The 16237-nt window shown below is 39.9% G+C and overlaps 1 protein-coding gene across 1 annotated transcript; it reads right to left on the bottom strand.

Annotated features, from left to right (window-relative positions):
- Positions 1-5803: 5803 nt before the first annotated feature.
- LOC133391565 (E3 SUMO-protein ligase ZBED1-like) lies at positions 5804-8752 on the bottom strand. Its single transcript, XM_061646575.1, has 2 exons — positions 8424-8752; positions 5804-8330 (listed from the first exon to the last, which is right to left on the bottom strand). The coding sequence occupies exon 2, from the start codon at positions 8306-8308 to the stop codon at positions 6668-6670; it is 1641 nt and encodes a 546-aa protein (XP_061502559.1). The 5' UTR covers positions 8309-8330; positions 8424-8752; the 3' UTR covers positions 5804-6667.
- Between the last annotated feature and the right edge of the window lie 7485 nt (positions 8753-16237).

The raw sequence follows: 16237 nt of genomic DNA, 5'->3' as shown, positions 1-16237 counted from the left end.
AGCCGCGGGCCAGGAGAATGCGGTTTTTCTATTATTGTGATTTAATTATTACATTATATAATTTTAGAAACAAAATAATTGGTTAATGACATCATGAAATGCAATTCGTATTATAGCTGTTTTCCTATAATTGTGTCATCCAAGTATGGTTCAAAATTGATAATATCTACTTAATTTTTTTTTAGTATGCAAACATATAAATCATGAAATTTCGTACGCGACCTTCATTTCGATAGTCTTATTGTGGTGTTAAAATAATGTAAATATTACATAATGGTAACATTAGAAAATGGACAACAATTGTTGATTTTTTTATGGGATTATCTTAACCCGCACTACTCTCTCTGTTGTTGGCCTGCTCATGATAGAGCACATCGATTTGGCTTGGCTCAGTCAAGAATAATTTTCCAGGATGCTCGGTCCCTGTCTGCAGCCTCCCATCCATGCAGACACCCGATCTCCGTCAGGTCTCGCTTCACCTGGTCCAGCCATCGAGTTCGCTGTGCTCCCCTGCGCCTTATGCCGAACTGGGGATCGCTGTCGAACACCTTCTTGGTGGGGCATGTGTCCGGCATCCTCATGACATGCTCCAGCCATCGTATCCTACCAGCCTTCGCCACCGTTAGGATTCTCGGTTCGCCGTACAGCTCAATAAGTTCGTGGTTCATCTTTCTCCTCGAACACACCTCGAACACACCGCCAAAGATGTTCCGGAGGATGTGTCGCTCAAACACACTCAGAACGTATGCATCCTCCACTCGAATGGTCCAGGACTCGTGTCTGTAGAGGACCACCGGGCGAAAAAATTTGCGATATATCTCACATTTCGTGCGGGCTCGAAGTCTTCTGGATCTCAGCAGTCGATGAAGCCCATAGTATGTACGATTCCCCTGCACAATGCGTCTCCGGATTTTGCTGCTGATGTCGTTGTCCGAAATAACGACCATCCGAAATAATCGCAAAACTCTTTTACCACCTCGAGACTGTCGCCGTCAACTAATACACTGCTTCCCAGATGGTCTGAGTCACCGGCAAGCAGGTACTTCGTCTTCGTCGCATTGATTCTCATTGCATTGAAACCGTTAATTGCACTTGGAGTAGTAGTATCCCATTAGTTAGCAGACAAAATTTGACACCTCTATCAGTCGAACTCTAATCACGATGGCCAAAAAAGTGAATCAAAAGCGTGCGCGATCAAAGAATGGTACCCCGTAGCGTCCAAAATCGACTCCGTGCGGAAGTTTGTGGACATCGTATATACCCGTTTTGGCATTTTGGTCGCCAACCTCTTGGCACTATTAGGCAACAATCAAAGCATCGAAAGAAAGCCCAGGTTCATTTTTGAGGTTTCAAAAGAAGCTGAAATGAAGACAGAGGCTCAAGTGGCTACATTACCAATTAAGTAATCTGAAATCATTCTCTTTGAACAGATGTAAATGTAAAGAAATTATCTTTCCTAGTTTTTTTCTACAGCCAATATCGAAAATGGCATATTTTTTCATGCAAAAGATACGGGGATATTGACCTTGAGTACGAACCATCGTATTTTTTCAACGTTTAATTAAAATACTATGGAATGATGGACTGGATAATTAAAAGTTCAAAAAGTACGATGGTTTAACATGGTATACTAAAAGATCTTTAGTAATTTGTGTACGAAGCGTTTCTTCCCATCTTTCAAAATCAGTCAAATCCTTTCGCGGGCCGGATTGAATGTTGCGGAGGGCCGCATTTGGTCCGCGGGCCGGACTTTGCCGACTGCTGGACTAGAGGAAAACCATGATTGTAAGGAGCCACAAACCAGAATCGTTGGAGGAGTTACTCTCCAATGTAATACTACAACGCGGCATATCCCCAACGTTTGGAAAAACAAAGTTACAACCCCTCAGAACAAAAGAAACAATTCCCACCTTCCAATAAAAACAATCATATTCTCTCAACTTCCAAAACACTAAAACCATTTTCGGGAAAATTTCAGAATAATCCAATAAATGAAGATGTTTTGACACGAATCCAAAATCGAAATTAACACAAATTTCAGATAGTGACAAAGATGAACCCACTAGATGAAATTACATTTCAAACAGAGAGTCAGGAAGAAGTGAAAACATTAAAAAATAGCATACTCTGTTTAGAAATTCCATCAACGAAATATATTTTGTAAATATAATACCTCCCGACCACGTAGATATTGAGAGCTGTAAATCAGTACAGTATTGGAAATAAAGATACGGCTTTTTTCGTACCGCACCATACATTTTTTGTACCAGTTTAACATGTGTGTATGTGTGTGGGTGTGTGTATGTGTTTTTGTTTTTTTGTTTTACAAGGAGGGGGAATCTTCGGAAGACTTACGTTGTCGCACAGGTGTTGACAGGGGATTCTTATTCAGTAAAACCTCTCCTTGGGTCATATACCCTTCCCCATGGGTTCACCTTCCCGCTGCGCAAAGCGATCGAAAACTTCTCAAACTCAAACTGCAAACATATTTCACAGCCCATAGATGTGAAATATTTCACATTCAAAATTGTTGCAAATTAATAAATGAAATATTTCGAAATTTTCAGCGCTGAAATTTTTTGATTGATATCCCGCTGCGCAAAGCGATCGAAAACTTCTCACACTCAAACTGCAAACATATTTCACAGCCCATAGGCCTGATTATTAAACACAAACGGAAATGACACAAGACAAGTGCGTCAAGACAAACGGAAAATAGATATGCATTTTGAAACCGTTCTTGTGATACACAAGTTTCGTTAAATTTTTTCTTTCGTTAAAGCTGTGTCAAAGCCTTTGTCGATGTGTCAAAATGTTCAAAATAAAAAAAAAAAACGTAAACAAGTTTATTTAAGACACGATCGTTTATCAAGCTAACAATCCTTGTTTAAAACTTCGAAATGATTTTTTCCCACTTCGTAAGTGACGATAGCGGCAGTGAAGAAGAAACAACGGTAGATCTGGCAAAACAGCGCCGACTGCTTCGAAGTGTTTTCGACCCGTTACAGCTTTATAACCAAGCGTGAGGTAAGCATGCGGATCATTTGTGCAAAGCGTGTTATACATGTTTCATTTCGTGGTTGTTAATTTCAGATTTAAGAAACATTTTCGTGTGTCGAAGGAAATTTTCCTTGACTTTCGGGCGGAGATCGAGCCCTCCAAGTCTTTGTTATTTCTAAAAGTGTATGCAGTATTAGATGTGATAATTACATGTGTGTATGCTGTTAGTTGTTGAAGCAGTCACTCACTGAAGAAGTTGCTGGAATCCTTTGCTGTTGAACGCAAACCGGGTGCGTGAGCCCTTCATCTTTTGACTACCATCGAACAACAGAGGAAGGAAATAACAGCAGCTTCTTAACCCAAAACAGCAGCACGTTACCAGTATCTCCAGCATATTGCCATTGGTATGGATATGGCAGTACACATATTTTTGTTTAAAATGTTAAAATTTGATAATTTCTGAAATAAAATACTTATATTTTGTCGTGAAAGCAACAGTAACAAATCTGTTGTTGTGCTGTGTCGGTCAAACAATCTGAGATTGGCTTAGTTAAAATTTAATAATTTCTGAAATAAAATACTTATATTTTGTCGTGAAAGCAACAGCAACAACTCTGTTGTTGTGTTGTGTCGGTCAAACAATCTGAGATTGGCGCCTTTCCGTGCCAAAAAGCTGACGGAAAGCAGTTTGACAATTTTGAATTTCCGTTTGTGTTTCATAATACATATCTTGGCAGTGTGCTAGTGATTTTGTGTTTCGTCAAATTTTATTTTTCCAACACACAACACAAAAGATGTCATATTACAAATCTTCCGATTTTGACAACTTGTCTTTACAATTTGTGTTTAATAATCGGGCCTCATGGCTGTAAAATATTTCGTATTCAAAATTGTTATATTTCAAAAAAATTTCAATATGTAAATATTTCAAAATTTTCAACGCCCGAATTTTTAGATTGAAATATTTCTTTGATCAGAATACAACCGTTTTCAAATCGAGCGGACAAAATCGAGAAGTTTTGTAGTTCGGATTTTCGATCGCTTTCCACCAAAAGCGATCGAAAAAGCGAGCAGAAATGTCAGGGAAAACGCTTGGATTACGATCGAAGAAAGATTTCAATCCAAAATTTTCAGCGCTGAAACATTCGAAATATTTCATTTATAAATTTTGCAACAATTTTGAATGCGAAATATTTTACAGCCATGGACTCTGAAATATTTTGTAAGTTTGAGTTTGAGAAGTTTTCGATCGCTTTGCGCAGCGGGATCCCGCACGACAAAATCGAGCAGTTTTGTAGCTCGGACTTTCGATCGCTTTCCGCCAAAAGCGATCGAAAAAGCGAGCAGAAATGTCAGAGGAAACGCTTGGATTCCGATCGAAGAAATATTTCAATCCTAAAATTTCAGTGCTGAAAATTTCGAAATATTTCATTTATTAATTTGCAACATGTTTGAATGCAAAATATTTCACAGCCATGGGCTGTGAAATTTGTTTGCAGTTTGAGTTTGAGAAGTTTTCGATCGCTTTGCGCAGCGGGAAGTGTTGAAGTGTTATTTATTTCAATTCACATTATTACGGCCTTGGCCGTATTTTCAATTGATGAAGTGTTGTGCGCATTGAAATAAACCTGCGATAATCTTTCATAATTCAATATGAATATGTAAATTATGCTGCTTTATTTCAATGCTTTTTTTACAGTATTCAACATACACAACATACAGGCAGTAAGGCGAGTGCTGGAAGTGACGATTTTTTTATTTATAATAAAAAACATGTGTGATTTTGTGGTAAGATTGTGGTTAGCGATGTGTGGAACTGTGCCTTAAGTTTCAATAAAGTGTTAAAATATCAAACGAGTTTGATGTATTTAAGTTTTATTTCGATGCATGCGATTTTATTACGCTGCAAATCAAAGTGAACGTAAGCGCACACCGCACTACGCGCAACGAAAGAAAGAAAGGGGTGGGGGTGTCCAGCGCTACGCGCAAAGTGCGGCAACAACGCAGCGCAAACCGAAAAGAACGCATGGGCGGGGGTGTTCAGCGCAGCGCGCAATTGCGGCAACAGCGCAGCGCAAAAGATAGAAACGCGAGGGGGAGAGAGGGAGAACAGCTGATCCGCGCATCCAGCGCAGCGCGAGAGGAAAAAAACGGGAGGAAGGGGGTATTAGCTGATCAGCTGTTTTGTATCTCGAGAGCGCGCCGTATAATTTAAAGACAAGCGAGAGAGCGCTGCGCGCGCACACTCTCAATTCGGAAAAAATCACTTCGGCTCGACTATGGCGGACAATACAAATCGACCACTTACTGTATCGACTTGTGCTTGCCTTCTGCTGTAGTGGTGGGAGCTCGGAATCGGACCTACCCGATTCCGATTCCGCCTCCGGAATCGATTCCGATTCCGACTCCGTCTCCGGAATCGGAATCGGCTCCGAAATTGGCTCCGGAATCGGCTCCGGAATCGGAATCGGCTCCAGAATTGGCTCCGGAATCGGTTCCGGATTCAGAATCGGCTCCGGAATCGGAATCGGCTCTGGAATCGAAATCGGCTCCGGAATCGGAATCGGCTCCGAAATCGGAGTCAGCTCCGGAATTGGCTCCGGAATTGGCTCCGGAATCGGCTTCGGAATTGGCTCCGGAATCGGCTCCGGAATTGGCTCCGGAATCGGCTCCGAAATCGGCTCCGGAATCGGAATCGGCTCCGGAATCGGAATTGGAATCGGCTCCGGAATCGGCTCTGGAATCGGCTCCGGAAACGGCTCCGGAATCGGCTCCGAAATAGAAATCTGTTCCGGAATCAGAGTCTGCTCCGAAATAGAATCGGTTCCGGAATCGGAGTCGGTTCCAGAATAGAAATCGGTTCCGGAATCGGAGTCGGCTCCGGAATCGGATTCAGAATTGGCTCCGAAATCTACTCTGAAATCGGCTCCGGCATCAACTCCGGAAGCAAAATCGTCTTCGGAAGCGGAATCGGCTGCGGAATGGGAATCGGCTCCGGAATCTCCATGAGAATGGATCGTTTTAAAGTATATTTGGATTTTTTGTGGTTTATTAAAAAGAGGACGAATAATCAATCAATTCGGGCAAAAACCGTGGGATCATTTTGACAGTTAGATGAAAAAGCATTCATCGTTTAATTGCAGCATGCTTTGTTTAGTTGATGTGCAATATTCTAGATGTATTTTCGTTCTTTTTTACAGCGTTGGTAAAATTAAATTGATCTCCATAGCAATCAGAGCTTCAAGGAATTAGAGTACACGTGCGTTATGCTACAATCTCCCATATGTCGATTTTTGATGTATTGATGTAAATTTGATAATGAAATTCGTATTGTAAATTCATTTCTTTATTAAATAAATTCTACCCAAATAAATCTACTTTTTCTGTTTTTTAATTACCATCTTCTTAATCTAACGTATTAAAACTATATAAACCGTTTGGGTTTATTTTGTTATGTGTTACATTTATAGTCATTTCGAGATTCTTTCTTCAACTAAACCTTATTGATTCGAAATACCTCATTCTGGTCTGTAATTATGTTTAATAAACATCATTTCTTTTAATTTTTGTGATGTTATGCGGCTGCGCTTTTCCGTTAAAATTTGGCCCGCTTTTGAAAAAATACGTTCACATGGAACTGAAGAGGCTGGAATTGATAAATATTGTTTCACAAACTTATGCAAGGTAGGATATGCTTCACCACGAGTGTGCCACCAATGTAGAGGATCGTCTTTGATTTTAATTTTTTTATCCGATAAATATCTATCAAGTTCAGAACGGCAGATATTCTTGAATTAAAATTGTTAACGGGTGTTTGCTCTTGGAATTTGAACACTTCCCAAACATCATCATTTTCAAATGTTTCTTGTTGTGAACCTTCATCTGAGTCATTTACTTCCGATTGCAAAGGATTTAATTTGCTAACTAAATTATCGTAGCAAGATTCATATCGAGCAACGTCTCCTAAAAAACCTTCTTTTTTGAATCGTGGATCTAGGATTATAGCGCTATTGATAATTTCTGAATCAAACATACATTCAAACTTTTCGTTAATACCTCGTACTATTTCTTTGCATAGTTTAGAAACTTCCTTACACATGCTTTCATTTTCTATTTTTTCTGAAATTTTTTTTAACAACGATCTTATAAGAACACCCATTGTTGAAAGTGTGACAATTTTTTCACCTATAATTTCAATAGTGACTGCATTAACAAGTTCGAGAACACTTGTCGCTTGTTCGATTACGGTCCAATCACATTCTTCTACTTTTGATTTAATGTTAATTGACGCCACACAGGAAACTAACGGAATTCTGTTATTTTTTAATCTTTTCAACATTTCGTAAGTTAAACTCCAGCGAATTGGACAATCTTGTTTTAATTTCTGTTGGGCATAGTTTAATTTGGTTTGCAATTCAAAGAATTTATAAGTTGCTTTAGCACTCCTTTTAAAAAACATCACAACACGCTTCGCTTCTTCAACTGTGTTTGTAATAGACGCTTTTATTGCGTTTTTTACCACCAAATTTAACGTATGAGCACTGCACGGCAAATGTGGTAAGTTCAAACTATCGGCAGTAGCTACCATGTTGGCCGCGTTGTCAGTCACCAAAATGAATATTTTTTTTTCTGTATCAAATCTTTGGATAATCGATCGGATCCAACTGGCTAAATTTGGTGCTGTGTGACTTTCCGATACCTCTCCGCAATCTAATAAATATGAACAAGACAAGCTATCTTTAGTAATATAGTGTGCTGTCAATGCACAATAACTTGAGTTGCTTATGCTTGTCCAGGCATCAGCCGTTAACGCAATCGTTTCGGCATCTATTAGATTTTTTTTAACATTGTTAACTGCCTCAGCATAAAGTCTAGGTAAAGCAGCGTTCGAAATAGTCTTTCTACACGGCATCTGATAATTAGGGTTCAGAGCTTCAACAAATTGTTTGAAATGATAATCTTCAACTATCGAAAACGGATAGTACTCTTTACAAATCATTAGGAGTAAAAGAGAATCTAGCTTTTCTTTGCTTTTGGAGCATAGAGGCTTAATTGACCGAAAGTAGTTGCTTACAGTATTAGAAGTGCTAATCGGTTGTGGTGTTTCTTCTGTGATCGGTTCTTCTGCAGATGATGTGCACGGTTGTTGTGTTCTATGTTGTGGAACAGTTGGGTGTTTGCGATCTATGTGTCGTTTAAGATTTGAAGTTGATCCATTGTTCCAGCTTATGACGCATTGACAATAGCGGCACTTTGCTCCTCCGTCGCATTTTGAGAAGTGTTGCCATATATCACTCGTTGGTGCCATTATATGAGGTAACGATGAATTCCTGGAATTAGGATGTATTGTTCAACACTCTTTAATATTGGTAACCTTTCCTAAACACGAACAAACATGCAAACACGAGGCAATGAAAACTTACCTAACAATCGATGAGGAAATAAAATGCTTATCTTTGTAGCTTTGCTTGATCACTTTATTGGTTTTATATGGTTAAAATGTAGTCATTTCTTTTCACAAACTGCTAACTGCTATTCACACCACGATGTCTTGCCAATTCTGGTAATACGAAACAATGCGCCAGTGAGACGACACAGGTTCTGTCAAGATGAAAATTTACAGTGAACTTTCTACATACTTGTGTGTGGTCAAAAACTGTTTAATGAAATGCACTATCGGTTGAGGGTTATAAATTGGTTGTTTTTCTTTAGAAAAATCTTGACAAACTGATTTTTTTACTAACTGTCCTGAGCAAACATTTTAGGTTTTAAAATTAAAACTATATTGATGTCAAATTTGGGAATGCAATGTGTTCCTCGCCAAATTTGACCACAGATGACATAGCAAAAGTTCACTATGGCCTTTTACGTACCAGATTGCAACTGCCAGGCTACCAGGCTGGCAGTGCTGCCAGTTTGTCGCAAAGCTGAGAAAATCGTTATTGTAGGATTAGGATTGTTGTAGGATTGTTGTAGGAATTGTAGGATTTTATTTAGCTCGACAGAATGGACAATAACGTTAATTCTTGCAACCGTTAAATGAAATACATTTGGTACAAAATAAAAAGTCGTTTTGTAAAATAAAAAATAATGCGTGGATTGAAGAAAGTATGAAAGCGTTTTGATGTACCTACTATAAATTTATGTGTAGTAAATGTTGATTTTATATTTCACCACACGGTTGCGCTTCAATTGCGCCGATTCAAGCCAAACAATGACTTTGCCAGCTTTGCGACAAACTGGCAGCACTGCCAGGCTGGTAGCCTGGCAGTTGCAATCTGGTGCGTAATAGGCCATAGTGAACTTTTGCTATGTCATCTGTGGTCAAATTTGGCGAGGAACACATTGCATTCCCAAAGATAAATAAAGAGAACGTTGGTGAGAATCGATGAGATGGTTAATAAACGGTGACGAGGAAACATCAACGATACCGTGTGTATTATTTAAAAGAGGAGGATTCTACAATTGGCGCAGCCGGTAAACAAAGCACAGAAAAGAGGAAATTTGAAACGAGAAAGGTGAGTCAAGGAATTTGAGTACAAGAAGAAAAAAAATGGTTCAATTAATCATGATAATTATGAAATGTGCGAGTGATAAACATGATTATGAAAGCAAAGTGTAGTGAAACCGGTGGTAATCCCGAACGAACAATGTGAAGTCCGTTATAAAACGTAAAAACGTATAAGCGTGTGGTAGTAGTTAGCAAGCGAAACAGCCCGACTACCAAGAGAATAATAAAAGAGTGAGAATTTAAAAGCTAAAAAAAAAATAAAGATAAGTGAAGATGTGACAGGTTAAAACAAAAAGGGTCCGGATAATTCCTAGGTCTTTGCTGAACGCCTGGTAATGTGCCAAGTTTGGGCCCCATGTCTGATTTTCTATAGCTTTGACAACTTTCTTCATTGTCCCATCTTGTGCTGTTTCTGACCTGATTTCGATTAATGTGATCGCCTCGTATTCATTGTCAATAGTATATACGTAATGCTCTGAAGCTTCGTCAAATGGTTTGTTGATATCCCAATTTGATCCCAATCTCGATAAACTATCAGAAATATTACAGTTTCCGGGAATGTATTTAACTACAAAGTTATATGGTTTTAATCTCAAAGCCCAACCTTCCGCTTTTGAACATGCCCGTTTACCATTTTGATGTTTTCCTTCAAAGATGTATTCTAACGTCTTATTGTCGGTGAAAATTGTAAACTTTATCCCAAACAAATATGGATAAAAATTTTCCACTGCCCATACAACTGCTAAAGCTTCCCTTTGAGTTTGAGGATAGACTCATTCTGTTTTCGTTAGACCCTTTGACGCGAAACTTATAATGCGAGATTTTCCTTCCTTATCTCTCTGGGTAAGAACAGCTCCTAATCCCGATGGAGATGCGTCAACATATAATTCTGTCTCATCCTCGGGCTTATAGAACCCCAATTCATGAACATTGTTGGACAACTCTGTACGCAGGTCATCAAAAGCTGTTTCCTGCTCTTTGCCAAATGTCTCTACTTCTCCTCTAATAAACTTACGTAGAGGTTCTGACCTACTCGATAGATGATGGATAAATTGCCCTACAAAGTTTACCAAACCTAAGAAACTTCTAGCTTCCTCCCTTGTTGCTGGTTTTCTAAAATTCTTAATGGCTTCTACTTTATCTTCAGCGGGTGCAATACCTGACGAACATATTTTGTACCCAAGTATTTCTAAACTGTCAGCTCTAATTACACATTTCTCCTTATTCAAGGTTGCGTTATTTTGTTTTAAGACTCCTAAATCTTGCCTTAAGCGTTTATCATGTTCTGTTTTATTTTCACCTGCTACAACTATATCGTCAATGTAAATTACCACTCCATCTATTCCTATTAACATTTGAGTCATAATTCTTTGGAATATTTCTGGGGCACAATTAATTCCAAACATTAATCTCTTGAAACGCATAAGCCCTTTGCTAGTCATGAAAGTGGTAACTGCTCTTGAGTCTGGGTGAAGTTCAATGTGGTGATATGCCGAAGTAATATCGAGTTTAGAAAATATTTTGCATCCACGTAACTTGTTTAACAAAGTTTCAATAACTGGTAACGGAAAATGTTCGCGTTGGATAGCTTGGTTTGGATATTTCATATTGATACAAATTCTTATATCATCTTTTCCCTTTGGTACTACTACGATTGGGGATATCCATTCCGGAGGGCCTAAGACTGGTTCAATTATGTCAGAATCAAGCATGTTTTGAATTTTACGGTCTACTTTTTTTTCTAACGCAATTGGAACTCTAATATACGAGATTTTTTTTTTGGGGTATTGCCTTATTAATGGATAATCGGATTTGAATATTTGGAAATTTTGGAAAAGGTTGTATTTTTCTTCTAAATTCTGTACCTCTAAACCTACTTTCAACACTTTTAACTGCTCGGCAGTAGTTTTGCCTAGTAATGATTTGTTGCTATTCTGCACTACAAAGAATTCCGCATATACCGTAGGCTTATTTTCGTTAACTGTTACTAATGATTTAAATTTAAGAATTATTTTTAAGGGTTGTTTGCTTGCATACGCAGTTATATTCTTGTTACAGTCGTACGTGATATCGTGAATATCTGCTTTGAATTTTTGTAATGTTTTCCATACTTCCTCCGTAACGGCATTCACAAACGCACCTGAATCTATTAAAAATTCAACAGGAACATGATCCAATGTACATGTGACCATACCGTTCTCCCAAAACCGTGATGTCGTTAATCGCTATAATAATATTAATTATTTTAATTATCAAATCTACAAGGATTCTACGAGCCCTCATTATTATTATATTACCTCATTAAGGTTGTCTACCGCATCTGAGTTTCGTCTTTGATTTCGCTGCATATGTCCTGATGATTCTGTTTTTGGTTTTTTTCATTGAAACCTATTCTTTGTTACTTTTCCTCCTTCCGTTTTGCAACATCTACCGAAATGTCCTATGCGCCCGCAAGCATTACAACGAGCTTTTCTAGCATAACACTCATTAGAATTTCCGTTATGTCGCCATGACCCACAACGGTGGCAGCTAGTATCTTGCCATTTTCTTTTTGTTATCATTGGTTGTTGTTTGACGTATGCAATTGACGGTTCAATTTCTTTGTCCTTAATTTTCATTTTCTGGCTTATTAATACTTCCCTGTTAATTGCATAATTAATAAGCTCATCTAATTCCATTATGTCTTCTAAGCCTTTGTCCCGAACTCTTTCGTCCTTTGCTGCTATTGTTATTTGATGTAATATTTCTTTTGTTACTCGGTCCTGAAAGTCACATCGAGAAGCTTGTGCTCGAAGACGCAGAACATATTGATTAACGGACTCTTCATTCTCTTGCTTAAGTGACCGAAACACTTCTAACTCTATCCTTTCATTTCTTTTCCCGAGAAAAAAGTGGTTCAGTCGCTTGATGGCATTGTCGTATTCCCGTACTGGCAATTGTTTAAACGGTATCGTAACTGCCCTTGGATGTTCTTCTCCTGGCACCGCTGCTAAGTTGAAATATATCCGCTGCAAGCCCCGACCTCCACGTGCCAGCATGTATGCTAATTTCTCGCTTTGTGTTTCGATTTTCCTCAGTGTGACAATCAGTTCAAATGCTCTATGCCATTCTTCCTACTCGCGACGTAAATCCGATGCATCCGCAATATCATTGACTGGCTGCAAAGGCCAATGTTCAGTATCCATCCGCCTTGGGCTCAATTCGCCTTGGGTTCTCAACTCTCGCTAAATTCGTTGGTTCTATTGTCACTATTGAAATAGTATTCTGCCCAACACATATTTTCACTGTTTTTATCTATCTCTTATGGATTTTCAGCTAATCGTGAAAAACGACTGTCCATATAGTTGTGGCAGGCGCTGTATATATAAATGTATACATATGAATATATATATATATATATATATATATATATATATATATATATATATATATATATATATATAATATATATATATATATATATATATATATATATATATATATATATATATATATATATATATATATATATATATATATATATATATATATATATATATAGATATATATATATATATATATATATATATATATATATATATATATATATATATATACAGTATCGGACAATAAGATAGGACCCTGGTGTTTTCAACGCACCGTGCACTTGTTTTACCACGTTACGTATGGTTGTGTGTGTGTGTGTGTGTGTGTGTGTGTGTGTGTGTGTGTGTGTGTATGTGTGTGTGTGTGTGAGTGAGTGTGTGTGTGTGTTTGTGTGTGTGTGTGTGTGTGTGTGTGTGTGTGTGTGTGTGTGTGTGTGTGTGTGTGTGTGTGTGTGTGTGTGTGTGTGTGTGTGTGTGTGTGTGTGTGTGTGTGTGTGTGTGTGTGTGTGTGTGTGTGTGTGTGTGTGTGTGTGTGTGTGTGTGTGTGTGTGTGTGTGTGTGTGTGTGTGTGTGTGTGTGTGTGTGTGTGTGTGTGTGTGTGTGTGTGTGTGTGTGTGTGTGTGTGTGTGTGTGTGTGTGTGTGTGTGTGTGTGTGTGTGTGTGTGTGTGTGTGTGTGTGTGTGTGTGTGTGTGTGTGTGTGTGTGTGTGTGTGTGTGTGTGTGTGTGTGTGTGTGTGTGTGTGTGTGTGTGTGTGTGTGTGTGTGTGTGTGTGTGTGTGTGTGTGTGTGTGTGTGTGTGTGTGTGTGTGTGTGTGTGTGTGTGTGTGTGTGTGTGTGTGTGTGTGTGTGTGTGTGTGTGTGTGTGTGTGTGTGTGTGTGTGTAGTACAAAGAGTGTGCTTTTTAATGTGTATTTGCAAGTGCGCGGGTTTGTGTCTAAAAACCGTAGCATGCCATGATGTCATATTGCGTTGAAAGCATTCTGATAGTGTGTGTTATCATGTGAAACATCGTGCGTTTACACTTTAATAAAAACTAAAGTTTGCATCGACAGCAGCGCTTGTTCCTCGGACGAAAACGCAGGTGTGTTGGTTGATGAATGTGCATGCGCAGCGATGCGAAATGGACACGCGCACATCAGCAATGAACTCGGCATTCCCTTATATGTGTTTCTCCAGTGCACGCCATTGAAAGGCCTGCGTGCATCTCTGCGTTGAACGTTGTGTGCGCATGTTAAACTTTGTGCGTGCATTGAACAAGCGCGCAGGTGTTCTTTTCAATGGACGTTTTGTTTCATGAGTGCCGCTGTATTCTGTTCTCGATTTAAATGGGTAGACGCTCACCTGCTTACTCATTGATAGTTTTTATCCATGCGATGTTTTCGCTGCTCGACAACGATGTAATTCATCGCGTATAGAAGTAGAACGCGGGCAGAGCACGGGATCAGCCGTGTCCATGTTTTTAACCAGCGCGTTCTTGACGGTCCAAGCAAGCAATGTTAGTAACAATGGGTCGAGGTAAACATTTTACCGATTATCAGCGCCATATCATTAAGCGAATGGCGGCTGCTGGCATTAAGCGCAAAACGATCGAGTTCGTAATGGAACGATCGCGCACTTTTGTGGCAAACGCGCTTCGGACAACCGAAACGTGCTTAGACAACCGAAACGCGCAAGTCAACCGGACGTCTTCAGAAGACCACGGCGAAAGAAGACCGTAACATTGTTAATATATCGAAAAAACACTGATCGCGAGGGCAGTGGTCCTGCTTATTACATCAAAAACCTAACCCAAAACACAAAAAAAACTACTAACAAAAGTATCCGAAACGACCTACTTGTGAAACAAACACACACACCAATACACATTCAAACATACATACACATACACACATGCACACATACACACACATGCACACACACACAAACACAAACACACAAACCACACATAAACCCGTCCCAACGGGTGCATGCTGCGTTGAAAACACTAGGGTCCTATCATTCTGTCCGATACTGTATATATATATATATATATATATATATATATATATATATATATATATATATATATATATATATATATATGTGGCGACCACGTTATAGCCTCGCCACAGTCCGGAGCTGACGTCAACCGTCAATTCAAAATATCGGGCACCCTAATTCGAACACCCTAATTCAAGCACCCTAATTCGAGCAATAGTTACCAAATTAGCCAGACTAAACTATTTCCCGTTGAAAGATATAAAAAGCCGTCGTTCCCACCACGCGCTCTCTTCTCTTTTCGTTCTCATCCGCTAGTGGACGTTCTCCCGTAACTGCGTAACGCTTGATCAAAAAATTGTATTTTGTGACATCTTGGGAATCCAAATAAATAATATGGTCTACCCACGAGGTAGCCAAAACTGGTGACCCCGACGTGATTCCCGAGATTCCCCGATCGACAGATTCATCATCGACCCACTTTCGCCTTTCCCCGCTGCGCGGTTCCCGTTCGCCCCGGTCCGTCAACGTCGCGAGTAAAATCGGTACGTGTAGTGTGTGTATCAAGCGTCGCCGAGTGTCGTGCCTTTTTTTCGCAAGGACAAAAACCATGTTCGATCGAGTTTCCGCGCGTGCATAAAAGTGTCGCGAGTGCCCTTCACGCCCGCGTGTACATAAGTGTCGCGAGTGCCCTACACGCCCGCGTGTACATAATCGTCGCGAGTGCCCTATACGCCCGTGTGTGCGAAATCGTCGCGTGTGTCCTTCACGCCCGTGTGTGTGTAAGTGTCGCGAGTGTCCCGTCCCGAGTGTTCATTGTTCATTGTTCACAGTGACATTGTTCTCCAAACGCACTTACGTATTTCCCTGGCATCGTGAACCAGCATCGCTACAGAGGATCGAGCCGCGGGTTACATCACCGTTCCCAAAGAGAAGGAAGAGCAACGACGCCATCGTTCCAGCCCCGACAAAAGAAAGCGCTCCTTGTAAAGCCGTTGACTGCCGCCATTTTGCACGTTCGACGCCGCCATTTTTGTCTTGCTGAAGAAAAACCAGCTCCCGACTACCACGTCACTTCTTTTGTTCTCGCTTCTCGTGAAACCACGTGCTCGCAAGCGAATAAAAGATGATGCAACATAGTCCAGAACGTCAACCCGCTCCCCAAGCGGCAACGCACGATGCACTCCCGGTGAACACGGAGAGAACAGGCACGTCCCAAGCAACAAATGCCATGACAGCAGCAGAAACGGCAAGTGATCGAGTGGAAGCAGCACAGGCCGTTCGACTGAGTGTACCCGAAATGGACCTGCACAATTTGCCTGCGTACTTTTGTGCACTAGAGCATTGGTTCGCCGCGACCGGAATCACCGCCAAAATGGACCAT

The sequence above is a fragment of the Anopheles gambiae genome, chromosome 2 (genome assembly GCF_943734735.2).
Source record: "Anopheles gambiae chromosome 2, idAnoGambNW_F1_1, whole genome shotgun sequence".
Classification (NCBI taxonomy): Eukaryota; Metazoa; Arthropoda; class Insecta; order Diptera; family Culicidae; genus Anopheles; species Anopheles gambiae.
This window is presented reverse-complemented; position numbering and strand designations above follow the sequence as displayed.